This window comes from Centroberyx affinis, unplaced genomic scaffold (assembly GCF_046629955.1).
Source record: "Centroberyx affinis isolate AG114_WGS23_722 - 3 ecotype Tasmania unplaced genomic scaffold, CSIRO-AGI_Caff_v1 ptg000714l_1, whole genome shotgun sequence".
In the NCBI taxonomy this organism is placed as follows: domain Eukaryota; kingdom Metazoa; phylum Chordata; class Actinopteri; order Beryciformes; family Berycidae; genus Centroberyx; species Centroberyx affinis.
The window spans coordinates 65,569-87,819 of record NW_027279331.1 but is presented as its reverse complement, the minus strand read 5'-3'; the positions used below and the strand labels follow the sequence as shown (position 1 = coordinate 87,819).

At 41.8% G+C, this 22,251-nt stretch overlaps 3 protein-coding genes across 4 annotated transcripts; 2 read left to right on the top strand and 1 right to left on the bottom strand.

Annotated features, from left to right (window-relative positions):
* Nucleotides 1–7,702, top strand: il4i1 (interleukin 4 induced 1). The gene is made up of 8 exons (XM_071519545.1): nt 1–29; nt 301–406; nt 835–1,049; nt 1,787–1,899; nt 3,062–3,263; nt 4,485–4,553; nt 4,678–4,814; nt 6,514–7,702. The coding sequence occupies exons 1-8, from the start codon at nt 24–26 to the stop codon at nt 7,280–7,282; spliced, it is 1,617 nt and encodes a 538-aa protein (XP_071375646.1). The 5' UTR covers nt 1–23; the 3' UTR covers nt 7,283–7,702.
* A 185-nt stretch (nt 7,703–7,887) lies between these two features.
* timm8b (translocase of inner mitochondrial membrane 8 homolog B (yeast)) lies at nt 7,888–11,101 on the bottom strand. The gene is made up of 2 exons (XM_071519546.1): nt 10,913–11,101; nt 7,888–9,306 (listed from the first exon to the last, which is right to left on the bottom strand). The coding sequence occupies exons 1-2, from the start codon at nt 11,009–11,011 to the stop codon at nt 9,139–9,141; spliced, it is 267 nt and encodes an 88-aa protein (XP_071375647.1). The 5' UTR covers nt 11,012–11,101; the 3' UTR covers nt 7,888–9,138.
* A 1,159-nt stretch (nt 11,102–12,260) lies between these two features.
* sdhdb (succinate dehydrogenase complex, subunit D, integral membrane protein b) lies at nt 12,261–21,878 on the top strand. 2 transcript variants are annotated; one of them, XM_071519551.1, is made up of 4 exons: nt 12,261–12,318; nt 14,073–14,186; nt 16,749–16,899; nt 19,714–21,878. In XM_071519551.1, exons 1-4 carry the CDS (start codon nt 12,270–12,272, stop codon nt 19,877–19,879), a joined length of 480 nt encoding a protein of 159 aa, XP_071375652.1. In that variant the 5' UTR covers nt 12,261–12,269; the 3' UTR covers nt 19,880–21,878. The 2 variants fall into 2 exon arrangements, with proteins under 2 accessions (XP_071375652.1, XP_071375653.1); XM_071519552.1 differs by having other exon boundaries at nt 12,270–12,324.
* The last annotated feature ends 373 nt before the right edge of the window (nt 21,879–22,251 follow it).

Here is a 22,251-nt window from a genome sequence, read left to right as displayed (position 1 = left end):
CGACTTATGAGACGTTACCTTTGATGATGGTGAGTGGGCTATTGTGATTTCTCATCCGATTTGACATTGAATTCAATTATGCATTTCGTTACAAATGGATTCATCTGTATGCTATAGATCAGCGGTGCTCAACCTGGGGTCCCGGGGACCACCCAGGGGTCCTCGAGGGGGCTCCAGGGGGTCCCCGGGCAAACCGATGAATCGTTAGACTTCAGCTGGAAAATTAGAAGCATATAGATAATGACATCACAGCCTCTCCCACTGAAGGTGTCATATGGGTTGTCTTGTTGTGTTGGGTAGGTTTCACTTTCCCCTCACAGTGTCAGCATCAACAGCAGCAGGAGGAAGCCCAGACCCTGGAGCTCCATACTCAACATGATCCCTCATATGGCACTTTGCAAATTCTGTAAGTATTTACAGCTGTTTTTTTTTTTTTTAAATCCAGTTATTATTAATCTGATGCTGCTGTTGCGATCATTCTATTATTCTATTCTATTATGAAAATTGACCTTTGAGACGTCCTCGAATGTAACCTAGAAATAAAAAAATTTAAAGTTGTCACGCAACGGAGAACTGTCAATTGCGCAATACAGGTATTTTATTGTGGAAATCCAATATGAGTGGGAAATTTTTGAAATTCCTTATCATAAAACCCCATAGTTCCCCTTCGTGCTTTCTCTTTTGTCTAGCTTTGTAAGGGAAGAAAGGAAACTGGAAGCTGCTCTGTTGCTTAGGGGGTTTTGGGGATGACTAACGTCTTTGTGGCTGTTTTAGGCTGGAAAGTATTCTAGTCATCACCATCTTTTCAGCATTTTCATCTGGATTCTCCTTCAGTTCCCCTGGTTCTAGTCGGGGTCGTGGTCTTCGCCGTCAACGGGATCTTCGGAGACCCTCTGTTCGAGTGCCTCCAGGACACGGACTACGGCGAGCTGCTCGACATCGTGGACCGAGGTCTTCCCGCCACGAAGAGCCCTCGCCACGTGGCGGTCATCGGCGGCGGCGTCGCCGGGCTGACCGCCGCCAAGTTCCTGGAAGACGCCGGCCATAAGGTACAGGAGAGCCTGTTTCCTGTGTAGATATTCTCATTTTACTTTGGTGTTATAAGGTTCTATCTGACCTTTTTCAAAACCGAGTTAGAACCTATTCTACGATTTTTTATTTTTTTTTAAACTTATTTTTTTTTATTTGGTTATATCTCACAATCCCCTATTACATCCAGAATATTTCAATATAGGTTGACAGTTTCCTTTACAAGGGGTTACAATTGAGATAATGAAAATAATAATAACAATACTGAAAATAACCGATGTAAATAACACAAACATATCAAAACAAAACTAAACATGGGCTATATACAAGTTCACCTTACACAGACACACATATTCAGTCCTATATACAGGAAAATATCCATATTATTTATCAAAAAATAAAAGTATATGGTCGTTCCGTTATCAATCCCAATGGTCCCCTATTGCCTCCATTAGTGGTGTCCATCTTTCTATAAAAATTTCCCTCTGTAATCTTAGCATATATGTCATTTTTTCCACTGTATAAATGTTTCCTAGAATTGTTAACCACTCATCATAGGTGGGGGGGAGGAAAATAATGATTTTTGAGTCTGTCATTTCTAAAACAAAAGGACCCATCTCCATTTAACTCAATGGATGCCGAAAACTTTGAAGCTCGATATCTCAGAACTGATCCTGAAGGCAGATAGAACCTTATAATTCTAAGCTCACGCCGTGTATTCTGATGAGACTGATCATGTGGCCCTATGTACAACTAGGTGACCATAATAGAAGCCAGTGACCGTATCGGAGGACGCGTGGAGACGTTCAGGAACCGAAGAGAGGGCTGGTATGCAGAAGTGGGTGCTATGAGGATCCCCAGCTTTCACAAGTGAGTACAGCAGAGGGTTGTGTGTGTGTGTGTGTGTGTGTGTGTGTGTGTGTGTGTATTAATAGTGTGCCATTCTGTGGGTATAATGCAGAACCAAGGAACTGCATTTGCATTTTTCCAGCGACTGAAAGGAAATACTTCCTCTGCTGCAGAGATGCTATCAAAAGTTGTGTTTCGGTGGGTATGAACCTGTCTGGATGTCTTGCGGATCAGATATACATCATAGATAATTTGGTATTTAAACCAACACTGGTCAAAACTAGACATAAGGACAGTCTTTATTTATTGACCATACAGTACTGTGCAAAAGTCTTAGGCACATGTAAAAGAAAACAAAAGTAAGATGTTTTCAAAAATAATTTAATGAAAAGTTTCTAAATATCAAAAAATGTACAATAAAGAGCAGTCTACTGACATACTAATGCAGAAAAAAAAATTAATAAACATCTAAGACACAGTTCATATAAAAACTCTTGGGTGCCTAAGACTTTTGCACAGTACTTTTGTAGAATGACCCAAGATCGTTTTCTCAGCTACAGTGGTAAGCAAAACATTATGATGTCACAGTGAAGTTGACCTTTGAACTTTTGGATATAAAACGTCACCGCTTCATCATTTTCTCCTATTAGACATTTGTGTGAAATTTTGTCATAATTAGCGTATGAATTCTTGAGGTATGGCCAAAAACTTAAGTCTTTTATGAGATCATGTTGACCTTTGACCTTTGACCACCAAATTCTAATCAGTTCATCCAAGTGGACGTTTGCACCAAATTTGTGCCAAACAGTGGTTCTCAACGTGCGGTCCGGGGACCACCAGGGGTCCTTGAGGGCATTCCAAGGGCAAATTGATGAATTGTTAAACTTCATTATTTTGTCATTTTAGAATGACTGTTTTGATCATAGTTTCTCTGTTATCTCTCTACCTACAATACAGACAGTCATGGAATTCTGGACAAAATCATATCTGACAAAAAAAAAATATTCTCAGATTTGGGTCCGAGAGACAAAATCTCATCAAATGGGGGTCCGTGGCCCTAATGTGGACTAAATTAGGGGTCCTTGATATGAAAAATTTTGAGAATCACTGGCATAAAAAACCCAATGGGCCCCTCCCGCTAAAGCTGCCGTCTTAGTAAACATACTTTATATTCATTTCACAGGATTCTGCTTTCCTTTGCCGCCAAATTGCACATTTCACTGAACCACTTCATCCAAGACGACATCAACACCTACTATCTGGTCAATGGACTGCTGCAGAAGACCTACGCTGTGGAGAGCAACCCCGACATCCTCAACTACACCTTGACCGAAGAGGAGAGGGGGAAGACGGCCGCTCAGCTCTTCAGTCAAGCTCTGTGGAAGGTTTGGACACATTCCACGCGTTCATTATGTTTTGGGACACAATGGTATCCCACTGCTATAATTGGAGAGCGGAGGAGAGGAGAGGAGAGGAGGAAAGGAGAGGAGAGGAGAGGAGAGGAGAGGAGACGAGGACAGGAGAGAGGAGAGGAGAGGAGAGGAGAGGAGAGGAGCAGAGGAGAGAGGAGAGAAGACAAGGAGAGGAGGAGAGGAGAGAGGAGAGGAGAGGAGGAGAGGAGGAGAGGAGATGAGGAGAGGAGGAGAGAGGGGAGAGGAGCAGAGGAGAGAGGAGAGGAGACAAGGAGAGGAGAGAGGAGAGGAGACAAGGAGAGGAGAGGGGGAGAGGAGATGAGGAGAGGAGACAAGTAGAGGAGGAGAGAGGGGAGAGGAGAGGATGAGAGGAGGAGAGGAGAGGAGAGGAGCAGAGGAGAGGAGGAGAGGAGACAAGGGGAGGAGAGGAAGAGAGGAAAGGAGGAGAGGAGGAGAGGAGAGGAGACAAGGAGAGGAGAGGATCAGAGGAGAGAGGAGAGGAGACAAGGAGAAGAGAGGAGAGGAGTGAGGAGACGAGAGGAGGAGAGGAAGAGTGGAAAGGAGAGGAGAGGAGAGAGGAGACATGGAGAAGAGAGGAGAGGAGAGGAGAGGAGAGGAGGAGAGGAGACAAGGGGAGGAGAGGAAGAGAGGAAAGGAGGAGAGGAGATGAGGAGAGGAGAGGAGACAAGGAGAGGAGAGGAGGAGAGAGGAGAGGAGACAAGGAGAGGAGAGGAGGAGAGGAGGAGAGGAGAGAGGAGAGGAGAGGAGGAGAGGAGACATGGAGAAGAGAGGAGAGGAGAGGAGCGAGGAGACAAGAGGAGGAGAGGAAGAGAGGAAAGGAGAGGAGAGGAGAGAGGAGACAAGGAGAAGAGAGGAGAGGAGCGAGGAGACAAGAGGAGGAGAGGAAGAGAGGAGAGGAGAGGAGGAGACAAGGAGAGGGAGAGGAGGAGGAGGAGGAGAGAAGACATGGAGAGGAGGAGAGGAGATGAGGAGAGGAGACAAGGAGAGGAGGAGAGGACGGAGGAGAGGAGAGGAAAGGAGAGGAGAGGAGGAGAGGAAAGGAGAGGAGAGGAGGAGGAGAGGAGAGGAGGAGAGGAGAGGAGGAGAGGAGGATGTTATAAATGCTAGTTTTCTTTATTGTACACACAGTTTTCTTTTATTGTCATTTTGTTAAGCTGTGTAATGTGCCGGCAGGTGAGGGACGATCTGAAGAGGAGCGGCTGTAGCGCCATGCTGGACAAATACGACTCCTACTCAGTGAAGGTAAAGAGTCACTGAACTCCTCATTGTTTGGAGAGAGGACACACACACACACAACACACACACACACACACACAGGGTCATCGTGTGGCTTAACTCATGCCGTGTTGTGCCGTGTCACCGGCAGGAATATCTGGTGAAGGAGGGCAACCTGAGCCGCGAGGCCTTGAGGATGATCGGGGACATCCTGAACGAAAACAGCCTCTTCTACATGTCGCTGACAGAGATGCTGTACATACAATCGGACATCAGTGACAACATCGAGTAAGGACGATCAGGGGTGGCACAAGTGGGGGGGGGGGGGGGGGGGGGGGGGGGGGTGGAGGGGGGAGTTGGGGCCCCGGAATTTCTAGCAACACCCGTGAGGAAGACGACCTCTTGGCCTATGACTTGGGTTAGTTAGTTATCATTCACATTCCCACCCACCCCACACAATTTAACCAATTAAGGTAGGAGCCTGCAGATTGGAATTTTACACACGGACACTTACACCTTTGCTAATTCATTCGTTTAATTTGACACCATTAGCATAATTGTCTCCGTTTAATATATCATGGGGATTACGGCGGGACGTGGGGCGGCTCTTTTAGTGGCAAAGGATAATCATCCATCACCTGCAAATTTAGTAATCTGGTGGATGATGATGGTGATGATGATGATGATAGGCCTAATAATAATAACAGCTGGAGGCAACTGCTTAACTTTAAGTTTTACGGTCCGGCAAATGCACGGTGTATTTTTTGGTCAGTTTTTTTTTTATTATTCAAAACATAATTAAGAAGACAATAATACAATAACAATAAATTTAAACCTCAAACTCAGATCTATGGTTCAGATGGTCTGTTTGTCATTATATCCATTCATCATTGTTACAGAATGAGCATGAAAGCTAATATTGTCTATATAAAATAAAATATGAATAGGATAAAAAATACCATAAAGTACGAAAAAGGTCACTATTGGGTATCCTATCACTTACACAGTCTAAATCCGTATAGATTATAGGAATATTATGGTGATTTCTTTACGTTGTGGGTATGACAATGGCTTCACTAGTCAATAGTAAGAGATACTGAATCCTCAGAGATCAAATATCATATGGATACAAATACTGTGATCAGATATCATGGAGGTTTCTTGGAGACAGAGCTGCTCTCGCAGAAATAATCTCATTGGTTGAGTTAAACCTCAGTGGGCGGAGCCAAATAACTAGGTTTTCTGGCTCAGTGACATTAGACTGAAGCCCAGAGAAAAAAGGTAAGAGTGGAGGAAGCTAATATTATGAAGCCTAGCGCTCTTGGTACTAACAAAAAAAATGCAATCTAGCTATACTAAGTTATCTAGATCAGTGATTCTCAACGTGGGCTCCAGGGACCACCAGGGGTCCTTAAGGGCATTCCAGGGAGTCCCCAGCAAATTGATGAATTGTTAAACTTCATTATTTTGTCATTTTAGAATGACTATTTTGATCATAGTTTCACTGTTATCTCTCTACCTACAATACAGATAGTCATGGAATTCTGGACAAAATCATATCTGACAATAAAAATATTCTCAGATTTGGGTCTGAGAGACAAAATCTCATCAAATGGGGGTCCGTAGCCCTAATGTGGACTAAATTAGGGGTCCTTGATATGAAAAAGGTTGAGAACCACTGGTCTAGATTAGCTAGTTAGCTAGCGTGCTGACCTCCAAGATGCCATGGTCATGAATGACTGAAAGAAAAAAGTCATTATTATTTATATTCCTTCTTTGCCATTCAAGTTCCCCACTTAGCTAACTTGAAAAACTGTGGTTCTTTGGCTCCGCCCAATGCGGTTTAACTCAACCAATCAGATTATTTCTGCCTCTAGAAAGGTTTGTATACAACTCTACTTGTAACCTAGTCACAGACCAAAAAAAACCCCCCACAAAAATGTCATCATCCCCCAAACTTAGGTGTTCCTCTTGTATTCTTTCCCAGGTACTATGAGGTGACAGGTGGCTTCGACCACCTCCCGCGGGCTTTCTACCAGCTATTAAACGCCACCATCCTTCTCAACTCCAAGGTCAAGCTCATCAACCAATCAGGCGGCGGCAACGTCACCATATCATACCAGGACTGGCGCAATTCCGGCGCCCTGACCAATCTAACCGTCGACTACGCCTTGGTCACCGCCACCGCGAAGGCCACCCTGCTCATCGACTTCCAGCCCCCTCTCTCTAGCCACAAGATGGAGGCCCTGCGGTCCGTCCATTACGCCAGCTCCACCAAGGTGGTTCTCAGCTTCAGGGAGCGCTTCTGGGAGAAGGAGGGCATCAGAGGGGGGAAGAGCATCACGGACCGGCCCTCTCGGTTCATCTACTACCCCAGCCACGGCTTTCCCGGCACAGCCGGAGGGGCCCTCTTGGCGTCCTACACTTGCTCCGACGATTCGACCCTCTTCCAAGGGGTGAGCGAGGACGACCTGATGGCCCTGGTCCTGGAGGACTTGGTGAAGATCCACGGAGAGGACATCAGGCCTCTGTGTACCGGGGGACTGGTGAAGAAGTGGGGCTTGGATCCGTACAGCCTGGGAGCCTTCGCCCTCTTTACGCCCTACCAGCAGGTCGACTACGCCCAGGAACTGTTCAAAAGCGACCGAAGGGTGCACTTCGCAGGGGAGCACACGGCCATGCCTCACGGGTGGATCGAAACCGCCATTAAATCTGCACTCAGGGCAGCTAAAAACATAAATAACCTGACGCTTTAGTTTTTACGTGTAACACATTTAAAATGGCTACAAATGTAGTCGACATATGTATTTATATGGCCCTTTGTTATTAATCCTTTTCTAGGATTAGACCGATATATTGGCCTTTTATTACGAATCGGACATCAGCCAGTCAGTGTCATCTCTGATATGAATCATGCAGTTTGTTTGTGTGCATATTTATTGTAGAATTGATCACTACTACACTGGTTGTCTATGGGAAGCCCTTAACCCCAACTGATTCTAATGAGACATTTTGGTCCGATTCCACACATGTATGTATGAATATGTTTTTATTATTACCCTTATCGGTAACACTTTACAATAAGGGTCACTAAGTTCAGGGTTAGTTAAAGCTTAATAAACATTAACTAACCCTTAATGAACAGTTAACTAATTTGTCTGGTAATCATTTACTAATGGTGTTCATGTTAACTAAGGTATTAATTTATACATTACTTAATAGTATCTTTATAAACTATTAAATAATGTATAAACTAATACCTTAGTTAACATGAACACCAGTAGTAAATTACACATTAGTTAACTGTTAACTAAGGCTTAGTTAATTCTTATAAAGCATTAACTAACCCTTATAAAGCATTAACTAACCCTTATTAAGCATTAACTAACCCTTATTAAGCATTAACTAACCCTTAACTTAGTGACCCTTATTGTAAAGTGTTACCCCCTTATTGGTATAACCCCCATTGTTTTCAAGTTTTGTAATCAAAGTGAAGAAAATTATGTGTTTGAATGTTTACTGCTTCTATACCAGCAGTTGAAGTCATGTCTTCAATTTCTGTAGGTCTTTTTCTCCCAGGGGGCATTACATTTCGCTATCAACGAGAAAATTAAATGCTTGAATACAAGGTTATAGTTTGAATACAGCGAACTGCCAGATGTGTGTTTACATTGAATACAAAATAAAACTTTGTGACAACAGATGATGGTAGAAATACTTATCGCAAACTTGTTTAATCTGCTAATTCAGCCTACATCATAGATACAGAAGTTGGGAGGTGGAAGGAATAGAGAACTCATGTCTTAAGAGTGTAAAGAAAAAGAAGGAATGTGGGACGGGGCGGTCTAAAGCAGGGCTTCTCAAATGTTTTCAGACGCACAAATCTGCACACAATAGAATAGATTCTGTCCCAGGGACTCATGGGAAGACTTTTGTTGCTGATGATTTAGTATTGAATTGTCTAACTCTGGTCAGAGTGAAACCTATGATTGGAATAGTCATTCTTATACATCTGCAATTGGGATAATTTCTACAATTAAAGCTGCACTAGGCAAGATTTTTATGTAAAAATACACCTGTCTTATCAGCCTAAACCAGTGGGTCTCAACGTGGGGTCCGGGGACCACCAGGGGTCCTTGAGGGCATATTTTGATCATAGTTTCACTGTTATCTCTCTACCTACAATACAGATAGTAATGGAATTCTGGACAAAATCATATCTAACAATAAAGATATTCTCAGATTTGGGTCCAAGGGACAAAATCTCATCAAATGGGGGTCCGTGACCCTAATGTGGACTAAATTAGGGGTCCTTGATATGGAAAAAGGTTGAGAACCACTGGCCTAAACCACAAAGTGGGGCTGCAACAGAGACCAGCCTCTGATCCCAAGACGCTGTAGATTTGCCCTATCGACCCAGATGAAATTCAGAACATGCCTACAGTCCATCATCGTCCATCGACATGTTACGGATACAAAACATTTTATTCACGCTATAGCAATAACGATCTCTGATTATATCTGAGGAACATAACGTTTGCAATGCAGGCTATGGCAGATGCCATTAACCATTGAAGTATTTCACAGTCCCGTTGGCGTCTATAGTCCGTCGTTAATGACCGCCCTTCTGCACGATCTGCGTGAAGCGGTTGGTGATGGTCAAGGTGGTGTCGATGAAGCGCTCCACACAGCTCACCAAGCACGTCTCTGTCCGGGAGTCCAGCTTGGAGCCCGGACTGTCGATACACTTGTCCCAGCAGACGTCGGTGAAATTGTGCACCTGAAATGAACATAAACAACAGTGAATTCAGACGTGACTGAGCAGTATTCAAATATCCTTTAAGTACCTTGTGACAAATACATCTCTCGTGCCTTCCTTCCTACAGACATCCACAGAAATATATGCAGGGATGTAGTGAAGCGTAAACCCACCTAACCTCAGTTTTCCAACCTTTTTACTTGTGGAATAGAGTCTACCCACCGTTTAAGGCTGACAGAATCTTTCTGGGTAAATTCATATGATATATCATGGTAAGTAGTATCAGACTGGTGTAAGTGTAACCGAGTAGATTAGCAGCCTCTACACTACATTTCACATTGTGCAAGCAATGGGGTTTATGGAAAATGTGGTCTTAAGTTTAAAGGAATAGTTCACCCAAAAATGAAAATTCTGTCATCATCTCCTCACCCTCATGCCAAATGAAACACAGGTGAAATTTGTTAGTCCATATAACACACAGGGAGGTTGCCAGCACAACTTGGTAGCAGCCTTCTCCAAAACAACTGAAGTCAATGGGGACCAGTTCTTTAGAGTTCCAAAACAAAAACAGCCAAACAATCACACTGTGAATAGAAAGACCTATACACCATTATTTGTTGCAAATCAATCAGCTGTAGTTAAGATTTGCACTAAATGATGGTGTAAATATACTGTAGGTCTTTTTGGAACTCTGAAGAACTGGTCCCCACTGACTTCAGTTGTTTTGGAGAAGGCTGCTATGGAGTTGTGCTGGCAACCTCCCTGTGTGTTATATGGACAAACTTAACCTGTGTTTCAACTGGCATGAGGGGGAGGAGATGATGAGAGAATTTTCATTTTTGGGTGAACTATTCCTTTAAGTGACCCTGCATTACATGTTCTGGACGGTCAATTCTTTAATGGGCTTCCTATTTGTTTTGGAGGAACTCCACTACTGATGTGATCCTGTAAAATGTACAGAATGATGGCCCGTCCATCTGGCCACTCCATGCATGTATTCGCCAAAACAAAACTCTGTAGAACAGAGTGAATCCTGCAAAAATGTCACAGACATTCACTGAGGTGTAAGAGACTGTATTCTGGGTTCACTACAGCCCTGATACGTGCCGTTCTCTCTTCTGTCGAGAGAGAGTCACCCCAAACTCCATTAAAAAATCTGACAATTCGAAGGGGCCTTGCTTATCAGCGAAAGGTACACACCCCTTAAAATATGACTCAAGAGCTTTAGGACCCACTCTTCAATTCGGCGCACAGCCAGTCCACCAAGCAACACTTATTCAAATGAGACGTCAACTTTTAGAACTGGTTCACACTGCTCGTTATGGCCCACCACTGTGTAGCCTATATTGGTGGAGGTGGATTATGAGAGGAACAGGCGACTCGGTTATAAAAGTTAGAATCTTATGGAAATAAAGTGTTGCTTGGTGGATTAAATGAATGCCGAAATGAAGACTGGGTGTTGTTCTTGAACATTTGTAAAAAGTCTTAAGTCATGTTCTATCGTTATGTATATAAACCAAAATGCAAAGACACACTGACTTGCAAGATTTAAAAATGGAGTTTGGCGTGCCGTGTATCGCGGCATGCGGCGTGGTTTGCCTCAACGGTAAAGCCTGGACAGACGAACCTGGGCCTGGAACTGTGCTTTCTGTTGCTCTATAGCGATCATACGCTGAAGCTCCGACGCCTCTGCCTTCTCCGACGTGTTTAGGTCAAAGCCGTCCATTGCGTTATTTGTTAGAGATCGGTCCAGGTAGCTTGCCGGTTAGAGTTGTCAAGATGACCTTCGGTTTCACCGCAAGTGCGCGCGGCGGCCTGTGACAAACCACTGTTCTACAAATCATATGAAACGTAAAATGAAAGCGGCAGCGCAAGCTTTTGCGATTTGTAAATCAGCGCGCGCACGCGTGACGCAGGGGGTGACGCTGACAAAGATAGTTTGTGTACAACTGGAGTTTGCTCTCCAAAACATTTCCGTGTTCAGCCCTAAAGGAAAATGAAAAGGTTCCCTGAAAAATGAGGAATAGTTTAAATTTACTATATCCTAATTTAGTTCTCTATAAATTACCCACATTGAAGAACAACTATTCTAATCACCATTATCTCTCCACGTCCAGTATAGACAGTACTAACATAACGACAGCTATAGGTCCCTGGAATAAAAATCTATATCTAAGGGGGGTCCAAAGTGTGTCTATTTGGAGGTTTAGAGCATGAAAACATTTGAGAACATCTATTACAAAGTGGGTAAAGAAAGACTATTTCTCAAATAAAATGATTTTGATGAGTTTGGATGGAAACTGCTATTATTGAAGTGGGACATACCTGCAGCAATGTTAAAGCTGGGGTTAGACCATATGGGGTATCAGAAACCCATATTGACTTAACCCTACTATGATCCAATACTGACTTCATCTATTAACTTACTTTAGTCACGAAGAGATGTAGATGAACAGGAGACAGGTTAAAAAGGATAGGTAAGTATGAAATAATGAACTACAGCCATTATGATGTTATGCAAAATAACAGTGAGTGCAAGATGAATTGCTGATTTAGTATAACCCCATTCACTTTTGTAGCTTAATCATGTGTTGTTTCTTGTGTTGTTGATTACATCTATGGGACTTGGGGGGTAAACCAAACTAACAGTTTACCCTCGTCTTTATTTGCAGAATCATAAGGCATTGTATATAATTTACTGCTCACTTATACTTCCTTACATATCTTACTGTGTGGAATTGTGGGGGTCGACATAAATCTTGGTAATATAAATTCAGAATCTACATCATTAAGTTGCATCAAAATTAGGTACATTATATAACAACTGGCATAAATCAATCACAATTTGCGTTAAGCAAACCGTAACAGGCGAAGATGGAAATATTTGCTGTATCTTATCATTTTAACGCACAACATCTTTGCGCAGCCGCCGAGCCAAGAAGTACATCCGGTTTACCCGCCGTGACCTTGGCTGGCTAATCATCATGGCGGCCATCGTCAGGTTAAGTTCTGTATGTCACAGAGGAGTTAAACGTAAGTGCTTCTATCTATTCTCGTTGTCTGTGTGGTATTTAAACGCGTGTATTCAGTTAATAGAAGTAGTGTTTTTGACAGCAACACGCAAGCGAGGTTGAATTTTATACGAGAACACATTCCCGGCAAAGAAGGAAAACCAGGGCAGGGACACTCAAGTTCACGACGTTAACGGAAGCCAACAACGGCTGGATTTCAGCAAAAATCCCGATAGCGTTAGCGTTACATATAGCTAAGGGGATAATAGTGACTTCAACTGGTGATTGGTAATACATTTCCAATCAGACATTCCCAAGGACGGTCGTGAGTCGTGCTGGAGGGGGAACTGAAAGTCGCTATAATGATGACATCTAGCCTGTGACGTTATCGCTCGTATGGAGTGAAGCTTCACGCACTCCCGTTCAAAAAATGTGGCACTTAAAACGTGTCCTTGCATATTCGGCATACATCCCCGATAAAACACGACTGAAGACCCTTTTATGAATTGTGAGGACACTGTCTTCAATTCGGCATGCATATAGCTGGATTTCAATAAAATATCAACTTGTAGAACTGATTCACACTGCTCGCCACCGCCCTCATTTTGGATGAAGTTTGTTCGGAATAACAGGTCAGCCAGTTGTGAAATTGGAAATCTTACTGAATCAAGGGCTGCTGGGTGGCTCATATACAAGCCGAATTGAAGAGTGTCTCCTAACACTTCAGTTAAGGTCATAAGTCATATTTTATGACGTAGGTAACTTTGCCAATAAGCAAGGCCACAATACACTGCAAGATTTTTGAGAGGAGTTCGGTGTGACTTATCTCTGGACTTATCTGAAGTCTGTAGAGCATTATAACACACACGCTGTTGGCTGGTGTTTGCATTACACTTTTTATTGAAGCGGTTTCTGGCATGTTTCGACATCTTAAGTTAACCAAAACAACAAAAAATAACTAAAAATACAATAAAAGGAAGACAACATGCACCAAAACTAGAGATGGTAATTAACAGTCGTTGTATTATTGTGCAGTAACCTAGTTATCTAAGACATTTTTAAAGATAGATTTGCACGTGGACAAGAAATAAGGATTTTTGACCTTGTGGGATCCAGAGTTGATCTTTTCATTGCAGGTTGAATCCATCAGATCTTCGTAATACTGGGTTAAATATTAATTTTTTCATCATGCCCCAAGTAAATCAAGCTTAGAGTCTTTTTTTTTAGTTCTAATTACAAGGACCACATAATATTCACACAAACTGTCTTTAAAAAGATTATCGATATGCTATATTCTAGTACAGTGGTTCTCAACGCGGGGTCCGGGGACCACCAGGGGTCCTTGAGGAGGTTCCAGGGGGTCCCCAGCAAACTGATGAATTGTTTAACTTCGGCATTATGTCATTTACAAGAAGTTAACACAGAATGTAGAAGAAAGACTGTTTTGATCATAGTTTCACTGTTATCTCTCTACCTACAATACCGACAATCATGGGACAAAATCATATCTAACTAATAAAAATATTCTCAGCTTTGGGTCTGAGAGACAAAATCTCATCCAATGGGGGTCCGTGGCTCTAATGTGAATATGAAAAATGTTGAGAATCACTGCTCTAGTACACGTTTTAAAATGTATTTACAATGAAATGTTAGTTATGATTGCTTCATTTGTGGTTTACAGGTTGCTCGAATTAAGCTGTGAACGATTTTCTCAAACGATGCCCATTTGGAAAACGTGACTCACATCTCACGGTTTCTCCTGTCTCTTCTGTTCAGCTCTGTTCTACCGGGGGAGCACTTTGCTCGCCAGACCGCTGGTTGTACCACACAAAGACCAGGAGCGGCCCTACCTGCTGACGGCAAGGATTCATGCATCCCAGGCTCTTAGCGGTCAGTGTTAGTGTGTGTGTTGAGTCAAGAGTCGTGCATAGATCTGAACTTGGCTTGTAGCATTAGAATACGGAACTGCGTCACCACAGCAAAGCATCTGATAGCACACCTCATTAAAGAAACTAATGCTTCACCCATGTATCATTGCAGAATGTGTAAGCTTGGAACATTTGGCCTAATGCTTGTGATGATAATCTATTCAAATGGTCAAAGTCCAAAGTATTGTGCTGCAGCTGCACAAAGTACTGCAATATTGGAGCTAATAAACAGGTAGAGGTGTCAGAATCTTGTTTACTCTTAAAGGATAAGTCCAGTTATTTTCAGCCTGGGCTCTTTGCCATCATGCTATTAAAGGAATAGTTCACCCAAAAATGAAAATTCTGTCATCTAGTCACCCTCATGCCAGTTGAAACACAGGTGAAGTTTGTCCATATAACATGTGGGCAGTGGTGGCCTTAAGGTTAGAGAAGTGAGCTTGTGACCGGAGGTCGTCAGTTCAATCCCCCGGACTGGCAGGATAAATCTGGGTGGGGAAAGTGAAAAAGCAGCGCTATTCCCTCCCTCATTACCACCACTGAGGTGCCCTTGAGCAAGGCCCTTAACCCCAACCGCTCCAGCTCAGTGGCCAGCAGATCAGACTGTGGTTGTACTGGTCAGCTTCCAGGTGTGAACGTGTGTGTGAATGTGATCAGGGCGTTCCTGAAAAAGAGAAACTCAGTGAAACTCCCCCTGAATAAATAAAGGTTTAAAAAAAAAAAGGGGAGGTTGCCAGCACAACTCCATAGCAGCCTTCTCCAAAACAACTGAAGTCAGTGGGGACCAGTTCTTCAGAGTTCCAAAAAGACTTATAGTATATTTACACCATCATTTAGTGTAAATCTTGATTTGCAACAAGTTGATTTGATTTGCAACTTCGGGATCTGTCTGATCCCGAAGTTGCATAGACATGAGTGATACCTCATCAGACTCAGGAGAGCGGTTCATGATTAGTGATGTCATTCAAGGTCCTCCCTCATTCCCAGATGGCTGTTGGCGGTAAACGATGATAGAGAGTTGTAGTGGGGCAGTAAGTAGAAAATACAGTACGTTACCTCATGTGTCTTGATTTTAATGGCGGCAGGGAAAGGAGAAGTGGAGGTGCCATTCATCGTGTCCAAGATATTGTGCGTGACATACTGTATATACAATTCCTTTCCATTCCCAAAAACAAAAACCATAAGGGGAATACAGCCATAAAGATATTTTTCAGACACAAGCTTCCTACTTGAAAATAAATCCAACAAAATGAACAATTTTCATTCCATATGTCATTTTGTGATCACAATGTTTGGTTTACTGTAAAACATGAACTCAGATGTATATCACTAAACTCACATGTGTCAAGTGTGAATAAGCTTATCGGTAGCAATCAAAGTCAAGACACAAGTCATAACGATTTCAAATGCGTTGGAAAGTTGTTTTTAACCTTCAAGTTGTTCCAACTGATGTGAAGCTGAGGAGGGAGCAGAGGCTTGCCAGGGACTGTTTTGTAGTCTAAATTTAGCACCCCAAATGTTAGACTGGTGGCAGTATTTTGACACCAGGTTCATCTGAGGTCGACTGGACATTTAGCAGTCAACATCAGGTTAGTGGGTCATTCATAGAGCCACAGAAAGACTTTCTTCTCGGGGGGGGACGCCTTGGATTGATTAGCTTGTCTTCACATTAAAAGCATGCTATCACACGTGGTCGAAATTCAATATATCGCAATGTAGGGCTGGGCGATATGGTTGAAATCAAAATCATGATAATCATAAGGATTTTTCTCGATATCAATATCTATCACGATATGGTTCATGTATGCAAAATCACGTTAAATAATCAAATTAATGTTCATCTCATTGAACCGAATGGTAATGTTAGGTATGATGTCAAACAAAACAGGAATATTCAAATAATATTCCTACCATACCTCATTTTATGAGAGTTTTTAAGTAAAATTTGCTTGTCATCATCAATTTAGACAGCAGAAATATGTGTCGCGATATTAAAATATCTTCATATCATCACGATATGATTCCACTGAAAGACGATAAACGATAATATTGAATTATCGCCCAGTCCTATCGCAATGCAAAAAAGTGATGATGCGTAGTGAGACAGAAAAGTGAATTACGATATTAGCCCCATTTTATTCTGCTGTAGTAATCACAAATGAGCCATCATTATTTCACAAGCTCTCCATAGAAATGATATTATTTGCACTTTGTAATGACATTTTTAAATTTACATTCTAGCAAGCTAATGCCAATGCTAGAAAGATTTGTGGCACAGAAATAAACATAAGTCATACTTTGTCATCAAGCTTTTATTTATTACATCGTATCGTGGTTGTATCGAATCGTGAACCTCGTATCGCGTATTGAATGGTATCGCGAAGCCATCCATATCTTGATTTCAACGCATTCTGCTGTTGTAGCTTAAATGTATAACCTTGACCTTTTGGGGAGGACCTGTTTTGGATTTTACCCCGCTGATGAGAAAGGCTCTAATGTGTTTCACGGTGCTGCTCTTGCTGTACAGCGGGCTCCGGCTCCAAAGCGGCCTCCCTGCACTGGACAGGAGAGCGAGTGCTGAGCATCCTGCTGCTGGCCCTGGGGCCGGCGGCCTACTTCTACCCCAGTCCCGTCGTGGACTACTCCCTGGCCGCTGCCCTGACTCTGCATGGACACTGGTAAGACGAGCAAACGCTAACCTCAGCCCTGACTGTGCATGCACAAGGGTTTGACAGACAGGTTTTTGAAGGCTGATGCTGATATATGTGGGTTGAAGCTACTGATATGCCTATATTCACTATCTTTAAGTTTGACCATTTTCATGCCAAAAATTACAAGTCAGAATGGAAAAGCCTCTGAAACCGCATTTTTAGACCATCAGCCACTAAAACTCTCCATTGAAACCCAGGATGATGATGATAATGAAGATAATGGTGACAGATCATTCATGTATACCTGTATGGAATCGGATCAAAATGCTGCATTACAATCATTTCATGTTAAGGGCTTCCCATTGACGACCAGTGCATTATTGATCAATTCTACACTAAATATAATCAAATCATCATATCAGAGGACGACGTCACTGACTGGCTGATTATCATTTTTATTTATTTTAATAATGTATTTTTAAGTAGGTTTCATTTTGATGCAGAAATAAAATTAGATAGTGATATTGTCAAATTTACATTTGGTGATATTTAGTCAAGGCAGAGTTGGAAAGCAAATGAAACAACACAAATGCCATGACTTGTGTAGTTTCACCAAAAGATGCATCTCTACTCTTTGATTAATACAGAACAGGATTAATACAATATGCCAAACATGTTTTGTTTTCATCGTAATTGTGTTAGTTGGACATCATGCCCTTAAACATTTAATTTTCTGGTGTCCTTACACTGCTCCGTTATAATTTTAGAACTTACATTAGCTGAGCTGGAAATTAGCTGTTTTAGTCAACTTTTTATTTCTTCATTTTGGGTTTTAAATTGGTCTTCAGTTCCAGCTAGCATTAAAAAGGTCCTAAAAGTCTTGCTTTCTGAAATCTGCAGATACCCTGATATTAATTATATTAACTATATTATTGAAATTTTATCAGTAATTATGAGTCATGTTACGACTTATACTTACAAAATAGTTTGCAATCTGTTTTTGAGGTTGGAATCATCTGCGCTTTTGCAATATTTGGGAATGACAGTGTTATCTTTTTTGGGACATTTTTTTTATGTTGGATCACTGTCATTGCCTTGGTTTCTGAACACAGCTCTCAAATTACATGGTTGCTTGTTTGCTCTGTGATTAGTAATTACACAGCAATGTTCCCCTGTTTGGTGTCTGAATGGAGCAGGATAGAATAAGTCCTCTTCCAGTCGTAATTATTGTGCTGTGTCTCGTCTGTAGGCTCAGCTTGGCTTGTCAGCATCTAAGTTAAACACAAACTTAACCCCACCTCTATGGTCAGACAGTTATTTAACAGATCCTGAGCGTTCGGGAGTATGAATGAAAGTTCCCGGAGCCCAAAAGCCTCCGCCCCGCACAAAGATTTTGCTTGTGCACTGACCCGCGCAGGACTTAACGCAAACTTTTTTTTTTTTTTGCCATGGGGGTTTCTGTGAGGAAATTCAGCCATCTTGCTCTAGCTATCAGCAGCGATTAATTCAGCCTTCATCTGCGCCGTCTCTGTTTGCAGACTTGAGAAGGCGGCTTCAGCTTAGCGTCGCGGCGATGTGCTCTTCCATCAGTCGGCGCGCAGACTAAACGGCGCGGCGGGTGTAGGCCACAAATCCCAGTCACGAGTGGTGATAAGTCCTCTTAAGCGGTGGCTTTCAGGGCACTTGGATTTCCTTGATGGTCAGGATATATGCGCTCTTCAACCCGTTGTCATTTGGTGTCGCCATCACCATGGGTCGAAGTATGAGAATGTACAAAGGCTTCCTCCTTTTGAGCTGGTACTGGGGATAAGTATAGAGCGTATGCCTAATGGGATTTCCTAGCACTAAGGAATGTCGGACCTGAATGCCTAGTTGAAGACCATGGCTTCAATAAGACGTTGATTAACCCTCATCCTACCAACATATTTAACATACAAGGACTACCGACCCCAAGAATAAACTACTGTAAGAAACAACCATCATAGCAAAATGTTAACTTATTTCTTCTCAAAACATTATTAGTTATGTAATTAATGTCATCTGGAAAAAAAAACAGATTATTATTATTTTAGGAAAGTTACATTTAATTAAATGATGTATTGTATTTCTGACTTTGAACATCATCTTACCTTAGGAAGAGCAGTATTTAGGGTCGTCACAGAGTGTCTGTCTCCTTCAAAATGACTGACAGAGTGTCCCTACCCCTCCTGATAGTATGTGATACTTTAAATTAGGACCCATGGCAAACATGAACTCAATAAATAAAAATAGTTCCATCTATTAAAACTGCATAGGCGGAATTGGGTGCTTTTGACCGGGGTCCCCCAGGACCCCAATACATTGGTATTTTTAAAAAGCACTATTTAAAACAGAAAACAATGATATGAAGTCATTAGGAACAAATTGATTGACAAAGTCATGAAAAATTGGAATGATAGAATAAAGCACCTGTGAGATATGACAAAAAGTATACCTCTGGGGTCTGCGGGTACCCCAGTCGGTAGGATGAGGGTTAAGCATTATGGTTTTTGAATCTGGGTGGTAGTGGTGGACGTTCCAACCTGTTATATAGATATTATTAATTTGAGATAACCAACTTGAATAACTTTGGGTTTCCTGATTTGATATTCTGCACAACAGCAGGGTGTTTTCCCCGGAGTACAAAACTGTCCCCAAGTACTTAGTCCTGTTTCTTCATGATGCACATTTCATTCATGAAAGTTGTGAGCTTGTGCCGGATGGGAGTTTCCATCTAAATCCCATTGTTACAGTGAATGGATATTTGACAAAACCAACCACATTTCTCTCTTTATTGAGTCTCTTTTTTTTTTTCCCCTGTAGGGGTATCGGACAAGTGTTAACAGACTACGTTCACGGGGACACAAAGGTCAAGGTTGCCAACGCAAGTCTCTTCCTCCTGTCCACGGTCACCTTCGCCGGTCTTTGCTACTTCAACTACAATGACGTGGGCATTTGCAAAGCCATTGCCCTACTATGGAGCAAATGAACATGAGACTGAGGACTGGGGAAGCTTGGGAAGGGTGACCTAGACGCTGGGTTGGGGGCAATCCTGTCCTGGCCGATTGTAAAAAAATTCAAGGGATTCTATGTAAATTCTTATAAATATATCATTTTTGACAATATTACAGTGATTCACAAGTGTGTAATTGTAATTAATGTTGATCAATTCAGGCTGGTCTTTTTTTTTTTTTTTAATTGTTGCTCAATTTAGTTACAGTGATTGAGCGACTGGCATCCATATTCTGTACTTACATGTCGGTGATTGGCTCTTGTTGATGTGTGATGTGGACTAAATTTAAGTTGCATTCACCTTAGTTTTTGATCCAAAGCAACCAAGTGTCCATTCATTAAATATCCCACTACCAATCCTACAAATAACAGAGGTACCCAATATCCTGATATGCCGTCAGTATGTAATTTACCGGTGAAATCTGACGAAACGCAACACAGTTTCTAAAATGGGATGGCGATGACTTCAATCAAGTGCTACAGAATAGTGTTGTTTAATTTATTTTCATGTTCAAGTCCTTTTTGTGGGTTACTTAAAGTGCATATTGTGTCTGCCACAGTCTCTATACAGTAAATACTATCTTTTTGCCCTTCAACCCATTAGGGCTAAAAGAGCAGCACTCCAGACTTGAGCAGTGTTTGTATCAGAACTCTGACGTTGAAGTTCACACCACGCTCCTGATTGGACATTCATAGTCAAACAAGTCATAAGATGCATTATTAGCAATGCTTATTTGGAGCTGTGAGTCGCTATGGCCTGATCACGCCACCAGACCACAGCTAGACTTTGCTCCTTTAGCTTGACTGACAGGAGCAAATGCTGTGAAGTGATGAACTAAGAGAGAGATGCCATTGTAAACTCTTACCCTCCTTAAGTATGCAGTTTGCACACTGTTAACCGATACAATAGTTGTAAATTGTGGAGAGAGCGGGCAGGGGAGTCTCGGAGCAGCTTTCATTTCCTTGTAGTTTCCTGTTACATCCAGGAAGGGATCAGCCCTGCTGGTCTAGGGGAAGTTTCTTTTAAAAGGTAAGGGAGGCTAAATCTGTAAATTAAAGCCACCCAGCACCACTCAACCTAGTTGAGCATTTCCACCAAGTACAAACTTGTCAGCTAACGATGTATAATCCTCATCAGGGTCCGAAATTAACAGCCACCAAATGCCGGTAAAATTTGTCTTTGGCAGATAAATCAAGGGTCACCCTCCACACTGGCCAATAACTTTGAGACGATAACATGTGAATGCCTCCGTTACCTTCTGTTATCTGTTGCACTTCATGATGAGTTACAAACTGCCTCCATTGTACAAGTCAGTGAGCTTTTAAATGAACACACAGTACCTGATTCAGTACATGAAACAGCATTGTAAACAGTTAGGGTGACCTATTTCTATTAAACAATTTTGACTGGTACCACCCTTTGGCAGGCGAGGCAAAATGTTAATTTCGGACACTGATCCTAATATTATGTATGCTCACTATCTCTCTTTAGGCCATATAATATTTACATCCAATTTAATGCAATCAATGCTCTTGTGCATTTACGACTTTGTTCACTGTAGTTCATTGGCAGGCTTATCAAAATTGTATGTGTTAATGTGCCACCTTCAAATATTTACTCATAGCTTATGTTTTATGTACACAAAAACAGTGCTAGCATGCAGGTATTAAAAATGGCAAAGCTTTATTTTTGTACTGCTGGTAAGAGTGTTGACAGTCACAGGTACAGGATGAGTTTGTTATCCCTGTAAGAACCTAGCTTTGGTCTCAGTCTGTCCTCACATTGCTCCTGCAGTAAATGTCTCTTAAGAGCTTACAGTTATGGTGTTGGTGTGTTTGCTTGCTGCATCAAGTTTAAGAAATTTGTTATTTCTGTTCAATTAATCTGTCCTTTCAGATTACTACGCACAAAATGAGATGTGGTAACATGAGATGTGGTTCATGCCTCACCAGAATAAAGTTGGATTTATGGTTGGCCTTTGCTTATTTTGACCTATAGCATTGTATGACTTAACTTGATATAAAAATGTTAGAAAGGAGTATGAAAAGTACAAAATAGGAATGATCTAGTATAAATTATGGTGTAGTTAAAAACAGGATCAATTCTGTATACTTTACTGTATACTTTACTCTGTACTGCATGTGTGAATTATGACCTAGGCTTTGGAGTACTTCAAATAGTCATTTCAAAAATTATTCACACACATTTTGCACATTGTATTGTGCCATAAAATCATCAAAGCATGTTGAAAATACATCTTTTAAAGTTTTAGTCTAAGATCTTCTCAATATACATTTTAAGTGAAAAAGAACAGCCCTTTGTTTGAATAAAAATAAACTGCCACAGTG

Coding starts and splice junctions, on each gene's coding strand:
- il4i1 (XM_071519545.1), top strand. Junction 1,050..1,786: donor TGGAAGACGCCGGCCATAAG/GTACAGGAGAGC, acceptor ATGTACAACTAG/GTGACCATAATAGAAGCCAG. Junction 4,554..4,677: donor ACGACTCCTACTCAGTGAAG/GTAAAGAGTCAC, acceptor TGTCACCGGCAG/GAATATCTGGTGAAGGAGGG.
- sdhdb (XM_071519552.1), top strand. CDS start 12,270: ATGGCGGCCATCGTCAGGTTAAGTTCTGTATGTCACAGAGGAGTTAAA. Junction 14,187..16,748: donor TGCATCCCAGGCTCTTAGCG/GTCAGTGTTAGT, acceptor CTTGCTGTACAG/CGGGCTCCGGCTCCAAAGCG. Junction 16,900..19,713: donor CTGACTCTGCATGGACACTG/GTAAGACGAGCA, acceptor TTTCCCCTGTAG/GGGTATCGGACAAGTGTTAA.
- timm8b (XM_071519546.1), bottom strand. CDS start 11,011: ATGGACGGCTTTGACCTAAACACGTCGGAGAAGGCAGAGGCGTCGGAG. Junction 9,307..10,912: donor AAGCACAGTTCCAGGCCCAG/GTTCGTCTGTCC, acceptor TGTTCATTTCAG/GTGCACAATTTCACCGACGT.